This window comes from Alosa alosa, chromosome 22 (assembly GCF_017589495.1).
Source record: "Alosa alosa isolate M-15738 ecotype Scorff River chromosome 22, AALO_Geno_1.1, whole genome shotgun sequence".
NCBI classification, from domain to species: Eukaryota; Metazoa; Chordata; class Actinopteri; order Clupeiformes; family Clupeidae; genus Alosa; species Alosa alosa.
Window position 1 is genome coordinate 9,957,431 of NC_063210.1, and position 23,416 is coordinate 9,980,846.

The window sequence follows — 23,416 nt, forward strand, 5'->3', positions numbered from 1 at the left end:
AAACATGTAACACAATAATCAGTCAGTCATTATCAATCACTTTTCTTTGCTGTTTATGTTATACTCAGCAACATATCAAAAATATAGAAAATGACGCCATAAGACTGGCAGCCTTAACCCTCTTACCCCCACAAGCACGGTATATGGCAACTGTGGCAATGAAAACTCCCATATTCCAGGAAGAACCTTGAGCAGAACCTGACTTAATAGGGGAGCTCATCCGGCTTCTGCTGGCTGCCTCCAATAGTAGTAGATGTAGAATAATCTGAAAAATGTAGTCTACAGGATAAGATGAGTTAACTAAAAAGCTTTCCTGTACAGGTATGTTTTCAGATCTTTTTAAAATATTTACCGAACTCGCTTCGCTTGATGTACAGAGGCAGGGTGTTCCATAGTTTGGGGGCATAATGGATAAACGCAGCCTAATTTTGTTTGTGGGAGCACTTTGGGTACCATTAAAAGATTAGAATTGATGATCTAAGTTCTTGTGGTTGATAAGATATTAAAAGCTCAGAGATATATGAAGGTGCTATGCCATTCAGAGCTTTGTAAGCAATTAACATAACCTTAAAATCAATTCTATAGGGAAATAGGGAGCAGTGCAGTTCAGCCAACACAGGGTGATAAAATTTCTCTTCTTAGTCTTAGTTAAAAAAGTCTAGCCGCAGAGTTCTGTATATGAGTGCCAATTTCTTTTAGATGTTTTTGGGAAGACCAGTGAAAAGTGCATTGCAGTAGTCTAACCCTGCTAGTGATAAAAAGTGAATTAGTTTTCTGCATCTTGTTGAGTTAAAAGTACGTGACTTTGGCAATGTTTCTCAAGGAAATAGGCTGTCTGAGTAACTTTAACTGATATGGGGCTTAAACTTAACTCTGTATCTAAGATGACACCGAGGCTTGTTACCTTTGGTTTGACCTGGTGTGCCAAGTTCCCAGATTACTAAGAATAATATCTCGCTTTTAGTTTTGGTCCAACCAGAAGTACCCTCTGTTTTGTCATCATTTAGTTTCAAAAAAGTTTTGCTCATCCACTGATTAATGGAGGTTAGGCATGCAGTGAGGGGAGCAAAGGCTATCTAGTTAGTTGGCTCCACAGAAAGATACAATTGGGTATCATCTATGTGAGCTGTAGTTTACATTGTGCTGACTTATGACGCTCCCCAATGGGAGCATATATAGAGAAAAATAGCAGGGGACCAAGGCAGCTCCCTGGCCACACCAAAAGGCAAGCCATGTTTTTCAGATACATGATCTCCTAGACTGATATAAAAATCTCTGCCAGTAATGGTGGTTTGAAACCAGTTTAGAGCATTATCAGAGAGACCCACCCACTTTGCAAGGCGGTGAATTAGGATGCTATGATCAATGGCAGTCATGCATGTATGAAGTGCATACATGCATGACTGCCACTCAGAGATCCATAATAAGAGATGTTGGCTACTCACCACTGACACGGTCTGGGTCTGCAGGTCCAGCACCTTGATCTGGTGGTTGTTGGTGTCGGCCACGTACAGCAGCTTGCCGCCGTCCCCGACACACAGTCCCCCCGGCTCGTTGAAGGTGGACTCGGCGAAGCCGGGTCCCAAGGTGTCGCTGGACTCGCCGGTACCTGCAAGCGTTCGGCACTGCTTGCTCTTTGGGTCCAACACCTTTATCTGGACAACACAGACCATCAAGAGGTTACAGCACCAGTCCCAACACAGCCTGATCAAAACTGCATGCCCAACTCTTTTCACATGCATTGTAGCTTGTAGACAACTTCAATTGTGTAGCGAGAAGCAAGACGACAATAACCCGAACAATATCAACAATGTTTAAACATGCTTTTATTTACACAGGGCCCACCCTTTTTCACTGTCAACATTTCAAAACCTTTGCATGACTTTTTTTAATGACCTTGAATGACAATTCCATGACTTTTCACGGCCTATAAGTACATAATTGCTTACTTTATGTTACAGTGGCTGATTATGAAATGTGACTTCAACTTGCCTGGGAATACCCATTCGATGGGTTGGTTGTGTAAGAGCCAGTTGTGCATTAGGGCTATTGAGCATTATTTATGATTATATATATATATATATATATATATATATATATATATATATATATATATATATCCCATCATATTTAGTAAGAGTGCCTGGGAAATTCTTGCTTTAGAGTGCCTTCTCACAAAAGCGTAGAATCACTGAGCTCGACTAGCTAGCTAGATGATGCGCTCTCCTTCAATAACCCGTGAGCCTAGATGAGGCAGTCACTTCAGCGGGGGCTGCTCATTGTTCAGACGACTCAATTGTCTGACTTAAACACTAAAACAGTGTGCAGTAATACACTTAAAACATTTGGGACTGAAGCCCTGGCAAAATGGCCTGGCGACACCCACCCCACCATCTAGTAGGAAAGAAGTGATCACAGTCTGTGACATATGCTACTTCCTACTTATGTCCCTGGTATGACAAAATTACATTTCATGAATTTAGTGAATTCCATGAGTTGTCCAGGCCTGAAAAAATGGGATTTTTTGCGTGTTAAATGCACACTGACCTTGTGGTTGTACGAGTCGGCCACGTACAGGAGGTTGGCGCCAGCGTTCCATGCCACTCCCAGGGGATGCTGGAGCTTGGCGTCCACTCCTTTGCCGTCTGTGTCGCCGAATGCAAAGAGATTCTGTGGAGGTAAATCGAAAACGACAACAATAAACAAGGACCCCTGAGAGACAGTATGAGCGAGAGACTACGGTTCATTCAGTGGTCAGTTAATTGCCTAGTCAGAGAAGGGGGCGAGGAAATAGACCGCAAAGTTTGACTGGCGGCCAGCACCCATAAAGTGCCTTGACTGCTCCTCTGAGATGTCCGCCCTGGAAAGCTGAACGTACAGAACATTTGGGTGAGCTAGAGTTGGCGATGTGGGCAAAGGCACTGGCTGTAAACAAAACAGTCAGCTTTGTGGGAAATTTAAGTATTTTATGTACTACTTTAAAACATCGATAATTATTCAAGTTCACACCTTGTATCCTCCAGACTGACTTTCTAGACATACACGTGTGGATAATCTTTTATTTCACTGTTTAAGTGTGTTTATTCTGTAACCCTATAAATAGTAACAGTGTTCTGGGAATTGTAAAATTCTGTAAACACTGTGTTGCTGAGACGTATTGCCATGCGCGGCGTTCTCCTGAACGGACCCTATGCCCTAGCTGTTACACACAATAAATGGATTCCCTTCATCAAGCGCCGTATCAAGCGCTGCCCACTGCTCTGGGTCGGTATGCGTGTTCCTAGTGAGCTCACTGCTCCGTGTGTGTGTGTGTGTGTGTGTGTACCACCCCCGGATGGGTAAAATGCAGAGGACAAATTTCCTACAGGACTAATAAAGTATAACTTAACTTATAAAGCAACTTCACATCAGGTTCCTTGACTACTCCATCAGTGCATCCAGCTGACTCAAGTGGAATCAAAGAAATAGTATTGCCATTTTCACCCAGGATTTACCACAAAAATATGAGATTCTTTCTAGAGCTTGCATAAAGAATGACGTTTTATCCAACAGGCTTGGAGAGCAGCCAAAGATGCTTGTTGCATGTGATCATTGTTGTCCATGGGCCTCTTTATCTTTGAATAACTACCCCCACCCATATGTTCCACCTGCGGCCAACCTCAGAGGAAGCGAAAACAAAGCAAGGAGAGACACAGAACTGCCCAGCCACACACTGTGGCCAGAGCTGGTGGGAGGGAGAGAGAGAGGGAGAGAGAGATAAAGAGAGAGAGAGAGAGAGAGAGAGAGAAAGAGAAAGAGAGAGACAGAGAGTGCAAGAAAGAGAGAGAGAGAGAAAGAGACAGACAGGAGAGAGAGAGAGAGAGAGAGAGAGAGAGAGAGAAAGAGACAGACAGGGAGAGAGAGAGAGAGAGAGAGAGAGAGAGAAAGAAAGAAAAAGAGACAGAGAGAGGGAGCAAAAGAAAGAGAGAAAGAGACAGACAGAGAGAGAGAGAAAGAGAGGAGACAAAGAACACTTTGACCCTCCTGTCTACTGCCGTTTAGTTGGACACACTCCGACGGCACATAAACAGCCCCTTTGGCTCCGATCCCACCGTCCAGTGGTGCCGGCTTCTTACTGCCAGCTGACAAACCGTTCGGCAGCATACATATCACAGATAAGGGCAGGGTGAGTGAGAGCATCTGTGGCGGCGTTTGCACAGAAATGACCTTGTTGAGCGTGAACTTGAATGTGTCGATGGCGCTGTGCAGCAGCAGTGGCGGCAGCGACTGTGGTGGTGTGATTCATCCTGAATAAGAATGGAAGGCTGGTGGAAACAGCTGGCTTACGTAAACGAACCGCCTGACGCTGACACACAGCTGTGTGGGGCCCAAGAACAGGGGTGAGAGAAGAGAGGAGAGGAGAGAGAGAAAGAGAGACAAAAGAAAGACAAAGAAAGAAAGAGAGATAGAAAGGCCAGTGAGGAGAGGAGGGGAAAGGTGATAACCCAATGACAGAAGGGCTAAGTTTGGTACTGATGTTGAGTACAGAATTTACTGTAAATTGTTTTTTTTTCCCCTTCTTCTATTAACCTTTTCCAGAGCTATGACGTCATAATCAAATCATTACCCCTTAATGAAATGAGGAAATATGTAATTACACAAGAACTCAACCAGCAAACTCGTAAAAATACAATCCATCATCATTTCTTAACAAAAGAAAATGTTTAATGTCGAGATGGCTAAGAGAGTTAGGAAGAAAAACTCTTCTTTACTGTTAACAGATTGCCATTCCTTTATGTCACCATAGCATCATCAATCAAATGTTTAGAAAGCGATATTGCTTTTTTACCTAAAATGCCCAATTTTGCAAAACAAAAAAATAAGATAAAGAAAAAAAAAAGAGAGAAACACTTAGTCGGGGAAACTTTCCCAGCCAGCAGAGCTAACAAACACTTCACGGAAGACGTAACAAAGCCAACCGGAGCCAACCGAACCAGCCGCCTAGGCTAATCGCTCAGTGCGCGTAATTTACGATGTGTGTACACAGCAAAATCAATCTCTGGGCAATTGTGTTGCAGTGTTTGTCGTATAATGGTGGCCTTGTTTGCCTTATAAAGTGGGTTGACTTGCTGGATGGAGAGTGGACGATATGTTACCGGGACAAAACATAAACTGCCGCTGATTAGGGCTCGGCGCGGAGGAATGCTCGTTCAGGGGTGGAGAGTGGGAGGGAAGGAGTTTGAGCGATAGCCCCATGGCGCAGATACAATCACCCCCCCCCCCGCCTTCAATGTGCTGCTGGCTGCACTGTGGCCCTATATGGAAGAGACGGGGTGACATGGCTGGTGCTAGCGCTGCGCTAGTCAGCGCTGAGTCAAGTCAGAGGGGACAAGTGGAGGTGGTGTAAGAACAGTGAGTGGGCCGAAGAAGAGAAGAGTGGCCCTGTGCACACGCTGCACACCACATTTCTATACATTCTCATTCTCTTTTTGGTTTTATCCCACACACACACACACACACACTGAGGTCCTCAGATGCCACTTGTCAGGACGCTGTTTACTGCACGTCCAGCTGGTAATTAAGGAGCGATCTGATGCCTGTGAAAGAGCGGCCTGCTTGTTAGCCTACTACACAATTAGGGCCCTCTCTCAGCTCATAGTGCACAAAGGGATGGAATGAAATGAGAAGACAGTGCATGCACACAAATTTACATTTGAATTATTAATTTAGAATAAACAGCACCTAAAAGCTGCAGCAGTCTAGCTCCAGTGTTTATGTTTATGTTTACAGACGTATTTATCCAAAGCGACATACAACAACAACAATACACATTTATTGAGACAATGAGCTTTGGTGTCACTGACCGTAACAAGTAGCCCATAGTCTTAAATGGCTCTGGACACTGCTCACTGATAGATCACCGACAGGACAACACCTCAATTCTGGCCCCTGTGACTTCACACTGCCTAAGGGAGTGAGGGGGACTCACTGGAAATGTTGGGAGGCCCTATTCACTCTCTTTATGTGTGTTTATGTGTACGCTCACACATATTTACCATTCCAAGTCTTTCTCTCACCTTCAAAGATGCCGTATGGATTAAAAAACCTGGACTGTCAATTTCAAATGGCTTGACAAAAAAAAAAAAAAAGTAAATGTACTGGTTGAAAGCTGATGACGCAGACTCACTACTTAAAAGTTGGATAAAGCAGAACAACGGCTCCTACATGTTGGCTTGGAATGGCACTTAGTGTGGCAGAGCCTCTGAACTAACTTAAAAGCACTTTGGCAGAGCATGGGTGCCAGAGGAGAGAATGAAACAAGCCATACATGTGGAAATAGAGCCATGGAAATCAATGTACGCTCACTAGAGAGTGGACTCATGAGCACCTCAGCCTCCCGCAAGCACCCCCCCAGAGGCCTTCATTAGTGAGATGAGACAAGCCTGGCAGCCACCAGAAGATCCAGGCCTGGACAGTTAAACCCTCAGACAACCCTGCAGTGTGGGAATGAAACAAACTATTCATGGGTTTTATCAGGTCCCTTTCCACAGGTGTATTAATCAAGCATCATGCAGTCTGCATTGATAATTAAGGTGCTTGATTTTATACACCTGTGGAAAGAGACCTGATGAAACCCATGAATACATACGGAAATGTAGCCACTAATATCGATGGACGTTCACTAAGGAGTGGTACTCACCATAGGGTCCCTCTCTCCGCCCACCACAAGCTTGACCGCTCCGTCCTTGAGGGCCAGGCTGCGCACCGTGCTGCTCTCACTGTCGGCGATGAACAGGCAGCCCCAGGGCTCGGCGGGGGCCGGCGCCAGGCCCGACGGCTGGGCGAAGCTGGCCTTGTGCGGGTAGGAGTTGTTGCGGTTCTCCTCATTGCCACTACCGGCGAAGCGGATGCAGGTGCCCTTCTTGGAGTCACTGTCAAATGAGTGCGGAGAGTTCAAAATGGGACTCGGCTACGTTCAGACTTCTCAAGCGCTTTTTTGACAGCTGAGATAATGAGACATTGGTAACCAGCTGAAATGGAGACTGTAGCAGTGGAAAAAGTTATTACGATCAACTTTGAGCACAATGAGCTGTATGACATGAGATTTAAACTACCGGTATATCACCATATTTGTTTATTTATTCATTCATTCATTTCAGTTAAACTGGGTCCCAAATTTTCTGGTCAGCGTGTGTCTTTATTGAATGTTGAGCATGCACTAGCATGTTAGCCATCATTAACTATGATTAGCTATGATTAATTAATTATAATTAATTAGCACACATTGTTATGGCAGCAAAAGACACTCGACTGCTTTATGCTGCCAGCAGTTTTTCGAATCAAAAAAGCACCATGGCCAACTTTTGTCAAAATAAGAAGCCTAGTATAAACATAGCCTAACATAGCCTAGAGTTACAGGAGAGTGCTGATGATTTACCACACTTTTCATCTCACGCTGGTGTGTGGGGAACGTTCTGGTGAAAAATGACACCCAAATGGTGCTAAGGGTACCACCAAGTACTTTATATATAAGCACTACCATATGTAATGTGAAGTTGTTGTCTTATATAAGAATTTAAGTCCCAATCTAAAAATGCTTGAATTGTGATGTTTTTTGCTGTCGATGGTGGTCAGATGTTTTGGATATTAGAGGCTGACGTTTAATCCTCATGCCAGACACAGTTCTGCTCTGATGAACAGTGCCGCGACAGAAGCGGAGATTTAAACAACAAATTCAACATCTGCCGTTTTGATAATAGTGCACAGTTCCAGATGTCAAGGTCACCAATTAAGCCAACAGCCTACATATTTCAAGCTGTGAACATACCAAAATAACATTCAGGAGATGACTTCAAATTAGGTCAAACGCAAAAAAAAAAAAGGAGAGCAAAATGAGAGTGAACCCATTTCTATTTCATACTTCCTAACAAGGCGGCCAATGAAAGTGCAACAGGTCACAGTCTGAGAGAGAGAGAGGGAGGAAGAGAGACAGAGGGGAGAGAGAGAGAGAGAGAAAGAGAGAGAGAGAGAAAGAGGGAGAGACAGGGGAGGGAGAAAGAGGACAACGCATCCTGGCTGACATACTGCTTGTCGACCTCCTTCCTTCCAGCTGCATCAGAGCACACTGTTACACTTGGTAGAACTCAGTTAGACAGCAATGTCTCAGCTTGGAACATGTAGGCTGCTGGCTTTGCTCTTGACGAAAATCACTGTCCTTCTTTACACCAATAACACGCCTACCACGCTCACATTGTGCACATAGTCTGTCTGCTCTCTATGGACCATCACATTCATTAGTTAGTGCTTAATTAATGCTTTGTTCCTTCTCTCAACAGGTCTGTAAACCTATTGCAGCTCCATTACTGTTCCTCAACTTGTCCGCCGTTCCCCAACATCGGCCAAAAGAAAAAATGTAAATCTTAACTAGCTGCAGGGCTTCGGAGATGACCTTGGAGAATGCATTACACAACTGGGCCTTAGTCAGTGCATTTCCTGCTCTTTGGGCAGTGGTGGTGTTGTTGGTTGGTGGTGGTGGTGGTGGTGGTGGTGGTGATGATGGTGGGGGGTTTATGGGTGGTGTGCGGCCAGTGACGGCTACCAGCTCACCTTCCTTTGGGCAGTTTGCCGTCCTCTAGGAACAGTGCCCAGATCTGGTGAGTCCCAGCCATGGCGATCCACAGCACACCACCCTCTACGCCGCCTGCACGTGCGCCCAGCCAAGAGAGGGGGAGAGAGGGAAAGGAGGGATTGGGATGGAATGAGTGGGGATAGAAAACAAGATTTGAATCAGTTAGGCATGGTATCCCTTCTGATTGATTTTAAGGGAAAACACACACACACACACACACACACACACTTAAACTAAGTACTATACCTATGCTCTAGAAGAGTACACTTATGGATTCTCTCACAGACACACACACATGCACTTTATCAGCCTTTTTGATCAGCTTCGGTCATTGCAAAGATTGCTGAGCCGACAGCATGGCCAGCATGGGGCCCCGCTCCTGATGTCCTCCTTCACCTTAGCCTCCCACCCCCGTCCCCACACACCAATGCAATCCCCTTACAGAGGCCTGCATTAGTGAGATGAGACAAGCCTGCCTGCTGCCAGAGGACCAAGGCCTGGGGACTCAAACCCTCTTAGAGTGCCCTACACATGTGCAGTGTGAACCTACTGACCATCACACAAAGCCCACTTCCTAACTGTGGGCTGCCGACCAGAATGGGAGAGTGAAAGGAGGCCCAGCTTCCCATCCCTCCCCAGAGAGGAGCGCCATAGCCTGGGGACACGGCCTTCTCCGAGGCCCCTTATCTGGCTCCATGGTGGGATCCAGATAAAATCCACAGGCTGCCTGCCTGCATGCATGTCAAACATGCACGCTATATAGCTGGCACTTTGCCCAGGTCTTAGATCATCAGCTACCTGATGGAGGAGATTCATTATGGAGACAGCCATCCACTTTAAATGGATTAATAATTCATGCCTTTGTGTTTTAATATGCAATGTGTTTGGGGAAGCTTTTTGCATTCATTTGCAGAATGAATGTGTCTCTGTGTGCATGTGTCTTTGTGTGTTTGTCTGTGTGTGTGTTTGTGTGGGTAAGCGAGAGAGACATTAATGCAAAGGGGAATAAATGTCTGTGAAATATGAGTTAAATATATATTTCTGTACCTATTGATAGGGGGTAGTTTTCATCCCTGGGTGTGTGTGCATGCGTGCGTGCAAGGGAAAGTTTTACTTATGTCTGTGTGTGTGTGTGTGTGTGTGTGTGTGTGTGTGTGTACGCAAGTGAAGACACTAATAATCCACACTACCCAAAAAAACACAGAATGGAAATTACATTCAAGAGCTTTTCATCACCTCCTCAGCTGGCACATCTATCTATCTCTGTGTGTGTGTGTGTGTGTGTGCCCATGTGCATGCATGCACTTTAGAGGAGAAGGAAAGGAGGCCAGTTACACTCCCGCCTAACAACTAACAATAGCCCCCTAATGGCACTGTTCTTATCAGGGGCCATTGGGCTCTGGGCTGCACCTTTGCCATTCACACTTGTGAAAGAGAACAAAGCTCACCATGCCATGAACTCAGTGAGAGAGAGAGAGAGAGAGAGAGAGAGAGAGAGAGAGAGAGAGAGAGAGAAAAAGAAAAAACAAAGGAAGGAAGAAAGGAAGGAAGAAAGATAAAAAGTAAATCGTGAAAGAAATAGCATGCACAAGAGTGCATGAACACACATTAACTCATTGCTAATTTCATTCTGAATAGCATTTAGGCCCACATATGGACTGCCTGCAAAAAACACAACTGTAACAAACCCCTCAAAAAAGGGAAAAGGAAAAAAAGAAATAAGAAGAGAGAAGAAAAAAAATGTTCCAATCCTCTCTCACCCCATCAAACAGCCCCAATAAATCAAACGGGAGCTTTAAAGCGAACTTCAGATGTTCCCTTCAGAAAAGACGTCATGCTGCCACAAACTTTTTTTCCTGACTTTATCAGGGCGCGCAGCACTAATGGAGGTGGGCTTTCTGAAACACGCCATTGATAAGACCATGAGCACACAGGCTTCCCAGACAATATCGCAGCCAATCTAAATGCATAGGTTTAAATTTAGAGGGGAGCCTATTTTGCTTTGAAATGAAGCGAGGCCTATCTTATTTACCCAGTGGGGGCGGCCGATGACTATGGTGGTGGTGCTGGTGGTGGTGGTGGTGTGTGTGTGGGAGAGAGAGAGATGAGGAGATGGGAACAGGGGCGGGAGTCACAGGGGTGAACGGGATGAGTGTACTTCATGCACTTGGTGGTGGTCAGATCAGTCCCAGCCTGGCCCACACAAACGTGGAGAGATGGACAACCATGGACAGACACACACACACACACACACACACACACACACACACACACACACAGGACCTTGTGTATTGACAAGGACCGCACACACAAAAGGATTAAGCTGACCCTATTTTCCACTGCTTTGTGACAGACTCACTAAGTGAGGGACTGAATGACTGCAAGTGAGTGAGAGAGTGACTTAGTGAGTGAAGGAGTTGCTCGCTCGCTCACTCCACATAACCCTCTCTACCATCCAAAGCCCACCACATCACAGTGGCAAGATCAATCAGTCTTTGGACAGATCCTGATAATATCAAGTTTCTCTCGGTCCAAACGCTTGCCATTCCCCACACAGTATTACTTCAGGTTACCACATACAGTATACGTAAAATAGTCAAACTTGTCCAGAGACAAGTGAGTGGCAGAGACTACTGACACCTCTTATCAATCATTCAGAGTCTGCCACCTGGTGAGCTTGTGCCACATCAGTCACTGCTGAATGTTTTGACTACTCAGTCACTGGCAGAGATGAATAAAACTACAGTACACAAAACAAATATTTCTCAAATGTGAGGATGCCATCTCGCTAGCCATCATTTCTGTCACCATTTGTTTTCAGGCATTGCTAGGACAGCAGAGTGTATTTATGGATGTTTGTCCCTTAGACGTTCAGCTCTCTGATGTTTAATGTGTCCCCAACACCTTCGTCGAGCAACCTGAGGTGACCATCTGCAGGGGGGCCGCCATACGTAAGCAAAGAAGCATGTTGGTGTTTGTCCTGGAACAAAGGTCCTTGTTATTTAAACTGCAGTGGCCCTCACTGCTGGAGAGAAAACTATGGTCCAGGCTTGGGAGAAGCGCGACATCTGCAGAGATGAAACGCCGCACAACTTCAAACGGAGGCTTGTTATTATAGCCGGCCAGATTGATGGCAAAGATAGAGAGGCGGGGGTTTGCTCTGTTGACTTTAAAGAAAGTCGAGAAAGTGCATGAATAAAAAATAAAAGCTTGATGAAAGTGCTTCTGGCTGAGAAAATTATTCTAAGTGAGATATTAAACTTTGTAAGGGGGGGGGGATGTTGGGGGGGGGGCTCTGGTGATGAAGATGAATGCTAAGGAGAGTAAAGCAGATAGAAAAGCAATTGACTGATTGTGGAAGTGTGTTTGTATGTGCATGAGAAGGTGAGCTAATGTGACCGAGGGTATGAACTAATAAGGAATCACCTGCAGTTCCCAGGGCCACATCCCAGGGTGAGCTGATTGGCTGTTGTGGTCCCATGGCTCCGCCCTCTTTGTCAGTTCCCTGCACTCCCGTGCCAGCTAGCGTGGTGACCTTGCCCTCTGATAGGTCAATCTGATGAAGGAAGGGACGAGCCAGTCAGACACGACATGGTATCATAGCACTGGACAAGGCATATTGATTGATTGGTTGATTGATTGACTATATAATCAATGAAATATACTCCTAGATATGGTATCTACTCATGCATATTCATATATGGATTTATTTTATTCATATATGGATTTTTTTTTTCCATATATGGAACGAGTTTGGAGGGCTACGGCGTAATTCCTCTGGTAGCTTGAAGTGTTTGTGAAGGTGCTCTTTGGTAGAAAAAAGATATGATTAAAGATGGATTGTCCAAGGCACTCTTCAAAAAAGGTTAAAAAAGCTTTAATGAATAGGCTTAATCATAATAGATCATGTTAAAATTGCCAAAATATGGGGCAATTTTAAACATGGCAATTTTAACATGATCTATTATGTTTAAGCCTATTCATTAAAGCTTTTTAAACCTTTTTTGAAGAGTACCTTGGACAATCCATCTTTAATCCTATATTTTTTTAAATATCTAGAACAGAAAGTGCACAAAACTCTATTCATATTATCTGAAAATAATGATGGTGGTTTTGGTGCATCGTCTGTTATTAGCGGCATCGTCTGTTATTAGCGGCTCACCTTTCTGATCAGGTGGTTCTCCGTATCAGCCACGTACACCATGTCTCCTCTGATGGCCACGCCCTGTGGGGAGCTGAAAAGCGCCTCGGACAGGCCGCCGTCTTTCCACCCGCTCACAGGACCTATCGCAGCAGAGGGGGTAACACACACACACACGCACACACATACACACGCAGTGATGGGTCATTTCAACAGCCTTAGTTTCACTCTAGGGAGTACTACAGTGGCAGAAATACAAAGAAATGCCCAATGTCCAGTTCCTCACAATACACTTTAACCTTTTCAGTGCCAAGTACTGAAATAGTCCTGAAAGTCTGCTTGAGCAACTTATCTTTTGAACCATAGTTTTTTAGTTACTATGGTGGTTGTTAACAACACTTCTGGGAAATGATTTTGGGAACGGATTTTGGCGATTATTTTGGCTAAAGTCAGTACATCAACAGACCAGCTAATGATTTGGATTTAGACAACGTGGGTGCTTACGATCTTTACTGATAATAAACACCTCATGCTTTTGAGGTGGCTGCACACACCCACCAGGTTAACAAATAGAGCCAAGAATAATGAGGAACCAGTTGCATACACTTGGTGGTCATTCTCGGTTACCCTCATTCAAAAGAAATATGATAATAGGGTAGGCTGCCCGATGCTCTGCCAGATCTAAATGCGTGCCTCACTACACCAAAGGGCCAGAGCAGAGACACTTGCCAGCTTTTCCGCCCACACACACACACACACACACACACACACACACACACACACGCTGTTCACCACATCACCCACCCACTCACCAACCAACTGCACTATAAACGCCAGCCAGCGAGCGAGCCTGTGAGACTGGCACAGCAGGGCCACGCGCTGGCATGGTGTACCCACCTCCCACCTGGCAGAGCACCTGTCCCGTGCTGGCCACGACCAGGACTCTGTGGTGCCCGGTGTCCGCGATGACCAGCCTCTTGCTAGTCTCGTCCACGGCCACCTTGCCCGGAAATGAGAGCACCGTGGTGGGTAGGGAGTCCCGGTACAGCCTGTGTGAGAAGGGTGGAAGTGAGAAATATCAAGACATAACATGGAATGGTCAGTCTCCCAAAACTCCCCAGTCTGTAATAGATTAGATTAGATTAGATTAGATTCAACTTGATTGTCATTGTGCAGAGTACAAGTACAGAGACAACGAAATGCAGTTTGTCTCTAACCAGAAGTACATGAAAGCAGAAAAGTGCAATGTGCAATAGGAAGGCTAACAGCACAACTACACTACAAGCAGGAGCAGGGGTCATGGTTGCTGGAGCTCTGCTGGTAGAATGGGTTGCTAACAACACCAAGGCCTTGGATCTGATACCCAGGGACCACACATACTGACAACAATGTACATCTGTACAGCACAGTGTTTGCCAGATGATATGATGTAAAATATGTTCTATAGTTTTCCATAAAAGGAGCACTGCATTGGTAAGAGTACTTCATATCTCTCTAGGTTCTGCTTGGCTCAAAACTGCTGTAAAGCTGGTAATCAAGCAAAGACCCATATCTCAGAGATCTTACTTGAGATCAGAGAACATCAAGATCTGCACAACAGGACATTACGTCAAAACAGTTGTTTCTTCACATTATGTTGGTATTTCTAGGTCATTTTTAGATGTTTCAAACAACAAAATAAACGCCACACGGCACCTTTTGCGGTTAGGGTTAGAGGCTGGAGGTTTGGGTAAGGCCATGTTTAGTAACTGTTCCACAAAACAACGTCAAAGACTGAACTCTCTACCTGATCCCCACGGCGTGGTCCTTGATGAGGCCCTGGGCGCCGTAGTGCTTGAGGGCGGCGCGGGCGAAGAGCTCCAGCCGCGGGCCGTGGCCCTCGCCCACCAGCGAGAAGAGCAGGTTCCCCCGCGGGCCCAGCAGTACCAGCGTGGGCCAGCAGGCCACCTCCAGCTCGTGCCAGAGGCGCGCCTCACCGTCGTTGACCACCGGGTGGCTGATGTCATAGCGGAGGACGGCGGCGCGCACGGCGGCCAGCACGCGCTCGTTGGGGAACTTGGCCGAGTGGACGCCCACCACCACCAACCCATCTGTGTGTACGAGGGAGGGAGGGAGAGAGGGAGGGAGGGAGAGAGAGACAGAATTCGACTCTTAAAACCCTCATTTGAGAACCATTGAAACACATTGGAGGAAAATCAATCATTTCACAAATACAATCCATAACCCCTTATTCACGCATTTAGAGAGAGAGAGAGAGAGAGAGAGAGAGAGAGAGAGAGAGAGAGAGAGAGAGAGAGAGAGAGAGAGAGAGAGAAAAAAAAAAACAGAAGGCAAGAATAATATACAAGATAAAAAAAATGGGGTGAGAGAGTGTGAGACAGCCAGAGAAAGAGCCCTAGACTGAGACAGCCCAGAGAAAGAGAGAAAAACACACCCTTTGTCATTTCATCTTTTCAAATAAATGCTTTGAATGATTCCTCCTCAGTGTCACAATTTACTGAATGTGCTAGCAGGACAAACTGAGCCATTTGAGCATTATGTAATATGGAGAGGACAAAGAAGAATGGGGAAAAAACAGCTGGACATCTTTACTCTAAGTACACTCGATTCCATTGACTTCCTTTCACAAAGCAGTTTTTTTTTTTTCGCCGAAGATTGCAGAGATTGCCGTCAGATAACCAACCTTTGGCTGAATTCCTCCTTCCAAATGTGGCATGCATAATGGCTACGACGCAGTCAAAATTACATTTTTTTTTTTTGGTTCCCAGTTTGATCAGAAGGTCCTGTGACTCAAAGTCATCATTATTAAAACACCTGAAGGCAAATTCGAAGGTGTTCGAGAAAGAAAGAAAAGATATGCCAGAAGCTGGAAGAATAGATGAAATTATAAATGTTTCATCAAACAGGATGAGGGGCTCAGAAAGTTTTGAAAGGGAACACTGAAATAAAGTTCCCCCCCTCAAGTTTAGTTTGGTCTTTAATGTGTTTTCAAATTGACCCCCCATGACTCCTTTCTTCCGCTCGGAAAGAGACTGGATTCAATCTTATAAGAAAAAAAAAAAAAAAAAAAAAAAAAAAAAAAAAAAAAAAAAAAGAAGGAAAATTAAAAAATTCCGCCACTGCAGCTGAAAAATAATGTATGGTGCGTGATGTCGACTCTGCTGGATTAGTCAGTCATTTTTAGCCACGCACCCTGCTGTAAATGGCGATGCTGCCAATCAGCCTGTCAAGCACTGACACTTTGCTTTTGTCTTGCCTGACAGCACGAGAGACATGCTCTGCTCACTGTTACGTGGACCCGGTTCAGAAGCGACAGCCAGCATCGAAATGGCAGGATGGAGGGAGCTCATCGCAGTTGGTTTTCATTTGAAACCTCGTGGAGTGGAACGGCTGGTGAGAAAAATGAAAAGACAAAGGCTTAGGCACTGATGTGACGCGGTGTGGTGGTGGTGTGCCTTGGCTTTCTCTGCTACGGTGGTGGCACTTCTGCTGCTGCTGCTTTGGATGCTGCTACAGTCATTCTGACACACACACACACACACACACACACACACGCACGCACACACACACGCACACACACACACACACACACACACACACACGATGCTTTCTCTGTGGTGACAAATCTATGACTGCTTGCTTCTCTGCATAGCTGCCCAGTGAAGTCAGACTCAGTGGCCATAAAGGACTGAGGTGACCTCACTGAACAACTGTGCAAGAAAGAAACAAAGAGGTGGAGACTAATCAACTGTACAAAAAAAGGTGGAGACTAATCAACTGTACAAAAAAAGGTGGAGACTGATGTCTCCTTCATCCTTGCAAAAGCACACCAACACTACTAGTTTCCAAAACATTTATTTTTTAATAATTCTTATTTTCTCATTCTTATTTTAAGAGAAATGTGCTTTGATATATATGAAGATATGAAACACTCACAGACACAGTATTATGGTGTAAAGACCGTTTAGACCCATAGACCTCATATTTCATTTTATGCTCATCTAGTGCAGTAAAGCATGCACTCCAGGAGTATAAAGGGGAGCGTAGCTGCACTGGTGCACTGTAGGGAGGAGGTGAATCTTTAAGAATCAACTCAGGGCTTCCTGCCAACTCAACAAAAGGGTCTCACCAGATACGCTGAAGTGCACAGTTAAAACAAGGCTAACTTGCATTCATTCACTCATTCTTGAATTTCCCCTTGAAAGAAAGAAAGAAAGAATCTATCTATCTATCTATCTATCTATCTATCTATCTATCTATCTATCTATCTTTATTCACATTCAAAAGATAATGATGCCTTGAGTGATTACAGACAATAAGAAGTCTCTGACCTCTTAGCTAATTCACAGCAACCGTACTCCAGGGCCTATGTGCACAGAGGAGCCAACAAGAGGTGCATTTCCAGCAGTAGACGAGTCTTCGCTTGGACTACTTCTGCCCTGAAGCCAGCCAGCGCTATTCTCTCTCCCCACTTCCAACTTCACTGTCTGATTGGACATTGTTTTCAAAATTGTGTCCGGCCGCCTGGCTGCTGGCTGCGCAATTTAACTGAAATGTCAGAGACCCCCCCATCACCACACACACACACACACACACACACACTTCTATAAACTGCAACCTTACACAACCCCCGGGCGGAAACAGAGTTCCGGTGATGAATGGAGATGGCGTTTTTACACGTTCCAGACAGATGGCCGTTTACACATTCAGGCGGCAACAGTCCATCACGACATTAAAATTCATAACTTTACCCATGGTACGCAGGAAAGGGGGAAAAAATGCAACCTGCCTTGAGCTAAAAAAAAAAGGCAGTATCGGCATGTTTTGGTAATTTCATTGATGCTCAGGTTCTGGGCCTCCAGTCTGACCCCCACACACACACACACACCACCAACCCCCAAGAGACTCCTCCTTGAAGGAACTGACATGGCAGTTGCCATTACATTCGACAGGCCATGCAAGAAAAAAGGAAGGATTTCTTCCAATATGCAAGCATTCCACGGAGCAATGGGTTGAGAGATATGGTAATACAAAGAGCCTTTGACGTGTCTGGAAACAACAGAATGCTTTAGCAGACAGAACACAACAGGAGGGGATCCTTTGTTTTTATATTGCTCAGCCTGAATGTACACAAAGTCAATCTCGACTGATGAAAACATTGGTGGGGGGGGGGGGTGACACTGTGCTTATTGTGTCTATTATTTCATACATCACAAAGACTCAGACATACCAAATTGCCTAATGAACTCCATCATTATAAGAAACAGCCTAAACCCCAGTTAAATGCTGAGGTGCAGTGTACGGACATCCCTATGCACTTGAGTGGGCAAAGGGGCTTAAGGTCGGGGCCCAGTGGTGGCCGTGTAACCACCAGTGCTGCTATTCAGGAGGCCGAAACAGAATGTACCAGAGACAGTGCCAGGGATGAAGCAGGGCTAAGTACACCAGATAAGCGGTGAGAATGGGGAGTGGGGAGTGAGTGTGTGTGTGTGTGTATAATCTGTTTATGTGCGTGTGTGTGTGTGCGTGCGTGCGTGCATATGTGTGTGTGTGTGTGTGTGTGTGTGTGTGTGTGTGTGTGTGTGTGTGTGTGTGTGTGTGTGTGTGTGTGTGTGGCTGGGCTGCTGTTTCCCTGAGATGATCCCTGGGAAGGGGACGCGGACGGACCGCTGACAGCTTGGAAGTGATAGCGCCCGCGCTGAACGGCAGGCTATAATAAGGCAAGGCTAGGCAAGAGAACGGCATGTCCAGACAGAACACTTAGCTTAGCTCCCCTCCCCAAAACCACTGGCATTGACAGAAAGGAAGAGGAAAGAGGAGGGGAGAAAAAAGAGAAAGAGAGCATGTGTGAGTGACTGAGCATGTGTGTGTGTGTGTGTGTGTGTGTGTGTGTGTGAGTGTGAGTGTGTGTGTGTGTGAGTGTGTGAGCATATGTGTGTGTGTGTGTGTGTGTGTGTGCATGTGTGTGAGTGTGTGTGTGTGAGTGAGTGAGCATATGTGTGTGTGTGTGTGTGTGTGAGTATGTGTGTGAGTGTGTGTCTGTGAGGGAGTATGTGTGTGTGTGTGTGTGTGTGTGTGTGTGAGTATGTGTGTGAGTGTGTGTCTGTGAGTGAGTGAGCATATGTGTGTGTGTGTGTGTGTGTGTGCATGTGTGTGAGTGTGTGTGAGTATGTGTGTGTGAGTGTGTGTCTGTGAGGGAGTATGTGTGTGTGTGTGTGTGTGTGTGTGTGAGTATGTGTGAGTGTGTGTCTGTGAGTGAGTGAGCATATGTGTATGTGTGTGTGTGTGTGTGCATGTGTGTGAGTGTGTGTGTGAGTGTGTACCTGGCAAAGATTAGTGAGAGAGTGAAAGAGGGAAGATAGGGAAAGAATACAGCAGGAAAGGTGAATAGTAGGGCTCAGTGTAGCAGCAGGAGGGATAAGTCTAGTTCTGTCAGTGTCAGACATTTATTATGAAAAAAAAGAAGAGGTAGGCAGAGTGAATGAGGATGCAAAACACACAAATAAATGTGTTATGCTAAAAATGTGAGTTTAACGCTAACAATAAACAAACCCCTGTCCAGAGAGACACATGGGATATCATGCCTGCACGTCCCCATGCATTCACTCAATTTCAATTCAGCACCAGAGACTCCTAGCATCAAGAGAAAGTCATGGAGTAAACACATAATTTATATTTACATAGCCCAGGTTAAATCAAAGTGCTTTACAATAAGACACACACTACATGCATGAAGCCACAACACTAGACTGTCCACCGTCCACACTAGCTGGCTCCGCCCCTCTACGTAGCAGTCAAGAGTCTGGTTCACGAGGCTACACTCACACTACCACATGTAAACAACTGTTGTGTCACCATTCCAATGTCTTGGTGTAAAAAAGGCACAGTGCATGATAGAAAAGGCACAGTGCCCTTTTTCTACGGAGATGCGGAGACAGTGGGACAATTAAAAACGACTGACCATAACGATGCTGAAGGGGTACAGGGATGCACCATATCCACCACGCATGCAGGAGCATGACCATTTAAAGCTTTAAAAAAACAACCGTGCCACTTTCTACTTGATTCTGTAACGCACTGGGAGCCAGTGAAAGGCTGCCAACACTAGAGTGATGAGCTCTCTCTTTCTTGTCCCAGTTGGTTATCTGGCCCACTGCATTCTGAACTAAGTGTAAACTAACAAGACATGATTCATTCACTCCACTACACAGTGTGCAACTGTTATGCAGAGATGTAACAAAGGCATGTATGACTCTCCAGATCAGACACAGTTAAAAAAAGATTTCAGTTTGGAGATTGACACAGTAGGTGGGTTTACATGGACACTTAATTTATAATGAAAGGGGTGGTGTATCATTCCGACTGAACAGCCATGTACACGGTCAATCAAATCAAGGGGAATAAGTCTCATAGTGTTTTGACAAAGTATACCACCCTTAAATTATTCCAGAACTTTATTTACACATTTTCTAATTTAAGGGTGGTATACTTTGTGGTATTTAAGGGTGGTATACTTTGTGGTATACTAAGGGTGGTATACTATATTATGAGTTTTCAGCAAGTTTATGAAGACATTCTCAAAAAATGCACACCTGTACATGGCAACAAGGCGGTGATTGGTCTCCTCAGCGAGACGGGCTACAGGGAGGAGGTCCAGCACCTAATATCATGGTGCACTGACAACAACCTTGGCTCTCAACACCAAGAAGACCAAAGAGCTCATTGTGGATGTCAGGAAGTCTAAAGTTAGCGCACACACACCACCATTCTCATCAACGGGACAGAGGTGGAGCGTGTCACCAGCTTCAAGTTTCTGGGTGTTCACATCTCTGAGGATCTCTCTTGGACCCTCAACACCTCTACCCTGATCAAGTAGGCTCACCCGCGTCTCTTCTTCCTGAGGAGACTAAAGAAGGTCCACCTGTCTCCTCAGATCCTGGTGAACTTCTACTGCTGCACCATCGAGAGCATCCTCACTAACTGTGTCAGTATGGTATGGCAACTGCTCTGCCTCTGACTGGAAAGCACTGCAGAGGGTGGTGAAAACTTGCCAACACATCACCGGTTCCTCACTCCCCTACACCGAGGCCATCCAGGACAAGCGATGCTTACGTAAAGTGTGCAGCATCATCAAAGACTGACTGCTGACTACAACCAGAGACTGCCCACCCCACTCCCTTCCAGGAGGCGTCACAGGTCTCTCCGCACCCGAACCAGCAGGTTCAGAGGAAGCATCTTCCCTTCGGCTGTCACCCTACTGAACCCTAGCTCTGAATCCCAGTGACAACCAACCAACTTGGGGTGGTATACCCTGCCAAAAATCACAGGGACTTATTCCCTAAAGATGGTACCGACCAACCCCTCTGGCTCAAGGACTAATAGGGTTGTCTGCTGTAGCTTCTCAAGGAAAAGCAATGCAGCAATGGCTATTCGATCAAACATTCTTGAGCATTTGTAAGCACCTGATTGGAATAGAACATGCCTCACATAAACAGATGACATGAAATTTTCATTCAGAATAGTTTAATCGGGATGACAAAACAAAAACTGTCCATGTAAACCCCACCTAGTGTAAAGAGAAAAGAATGGACTAGTTTTGTATGGTGGACATGTAGGCTATTTGTTTTTACATTAGGCATCTGTGTCCCCAAAACTAACTTAGAAACACTCAGACAGAGAGAATGTGCAAAAATATAAGCAACACATTCGCATGAGCAACACCTGACCTAAATGCAGTGAGAAAATATTCAGGCAAAGACGAGTAACAACACCATACCTCTTAGTGGAACCTAGAGAGGTGCCCACCACCTTGTGAACCATCAGCCTTAGAGTCACTTGCAATGGGTAGGGCAAAAAAGTAGTCATAACCCTGAATGGTTAGTGAAACCTTTCCTCGTGACACTACAACAAGCCCTGTCAACAATAGCCTACAATAGCCACATAGGACCATATACCAAGGTGCACTGAATAGTGCAGAATGCCACTGACCTATATGCTGAAAGACTGTTAAAGGGACACCAGGCAAGCCTGATGCTTTTTCTCTGAAACTCCCCCTCGCCGGTCTGAAGCTCTTTTCCTTTTTTAAGTCCTCCGTCAAGGGTTTTCGCTGCTTCTTCGCCCGGCTCTGCCATTATATACACGCTTTGCAACAATCTCTAGCGTTTCGTTAGCCTGCCTCTGTGCTGTAAACTGATCCTGCTTCGGTCGGAGGGTAGGATACACCGAACTTGCAAGTGGGACATTCTTCCTACAGGCAGTAGGGGCGGGCGAGAGAGCCTTCATTCGCCCCGTAATGAGTCATTTAACCATATACCGACTTACAAAGATGATTAATTAACACGAAAACGTTGCCTGGTGTCCCTTTAATGCAGCATTGTTGAAACAGACAAGGGTAAATGATACTTTGTGCCAAGTCTTTACCCCCTATCTAGTTGAGAACACATACTGCCTGTAGCGAAATCCTATAGGTAGCAGATGGGGGAGGCAATGAATGAACTGAATGCCATCACTCATTCTGGCTCATGTTACAAATGCAGTATGTGGCTGGAGGACAGAGCACTTGAGCGCTGGGACAGGTAACCTTACTCTTATTGGACATACACAGGAGAGATTTTACTGCAAGGGCTTCTGAACTGACAGGATGAAAAAGTGAATGAAAATGACAACTTATTAGGTTACTTAATTAATCATCATTTCAAAATATGCCCAGGTCACAGAAAGATACGTACAAGCACACGCACACTGAGAGAAAAGGGAGGGACACTGAGGAGAGTTGAATACAACATAACAGTTGTAGTGTGTACCTTTAACTGAGTGTTTTTGCTCCAGTTTATGAAGGTCGGGTAGGATATGCATGCAGTTGATACAGCAGTAGGTGAAGAAGTCGAGCACCACAACTTTCCCAGCCAGCTCCTTGGCTAAAGACAGTGGTCCCTCCGTGTTCAACCATTCTAAACCTGAAGCAGGACAAAAATGGCATTCGTGTTATGGTTAAAAAAAAAAAAACGTATCATACTACACGCAAGGCCAATAGGTGAAATTATATATACACATACCAATTAAATAGGGCAGACATTCCACACGCCTTGCTTAATACCGGAAGCGAGTTTTTACCAAATAGGTTATACGACAGTGCGACTTCCTGAGTGTTGGCCACCTAGACTGTATAAATAAGGTTGACCATAATAAAGCATAATTGGCATCATTTAACGTAGCGCTAATTCGGGGAGTCGGGTTTTTGATGTTCACCAAGCGTGTATGGAACAGTGCGACAACTAGTCAAAACGGACAGTAGCCAACACCTTCCATGTCAGTGAATGAAGTCAGTCCCAGGAAAGTTTACAATACTCACCAGGTTCAAAATCAGGGATTTTGAAGTCATCCTTATCATCCAACTTGTTCAGATATTGATAAACAAGGCTTTCCTTCTCTTCATCTGTAGTTGCGTCTTCCAGGGCGTAGTCCAACTGACTCTGGGCTGGAATTAAAGCCGTGAGACTACTGTACGACGCCATGTTTCCAAAAACACATAGACATTCTCTGACAGTACTATGGGTAAAATCAACATCGGTTCATGTATTGCACTTTCATCATCAACCAAACATTCAATACAAATCGAAATATTGTCATCTAAGACAGAGTACAATATACCACTAAAAATTCATGCA

General features: G+C 45.2%; 1 protein-coding gene across 2 annotated transcripts in view; it reads right to left on the reverse strand.

Moving 5' to 3' along the window:
• nhlrc2 (NHL repeat containing 2) overlaps window positions 1-23,416 on the reverse strand; it is a 31,957-nt gene that overhangs the window by 7,044 nt on the left and 1,497 nt on the right. Inside the window, exons 2-11 of one of the 2 annotated variants that reach the window (XM_048232970.1) lie at window positions 23,101-23,226; window positions 22,553-22,705; window positions 14,536-14,839; window positions 13,647-13,798; window positions 12,771-12,892; window positions 12,035-12,164; window positions 8,587-8,680; window positions 6,680-6,911; window positions 2,548-2,670; window positions 1,446-1,655 (exon numbers count right to left, since the gene is read on the reverse strand). In XM_048232970.1, the coding sequence (XP_048088927.1) occupies window positions 1,446-1,655; window positions 2,548-2,670; window positions 6,680-6,911; window positions 8,587-8,680; window positions 12,035-12,164; window positions 12,771-12,892; window positions 13,647-13,798; window positions 14,536-14,839; window positions 22,553-22,604 (1,419 nt within the window). In that variant the 5' untranslated portion in view covers window positions 22,605-22,705; window positions 23,101-23,226. Of the gene's footprint in view, window positions 1-1,445; window positions 1,656-2,547; window positions 2,671-6,679; window positions 6,912-8,586; window positions 8,681-12,034; window positions 12,165-12,770; window positions 12,893-13,646; window positions 13,799-14,535; window positions 14,840-22,552; window positions 22,706-23,100; window positions 23,271-23,416 lie in introns of those variants that run through there. The other variant, XM_048232969.1, reaches the window with a different exon arrangement.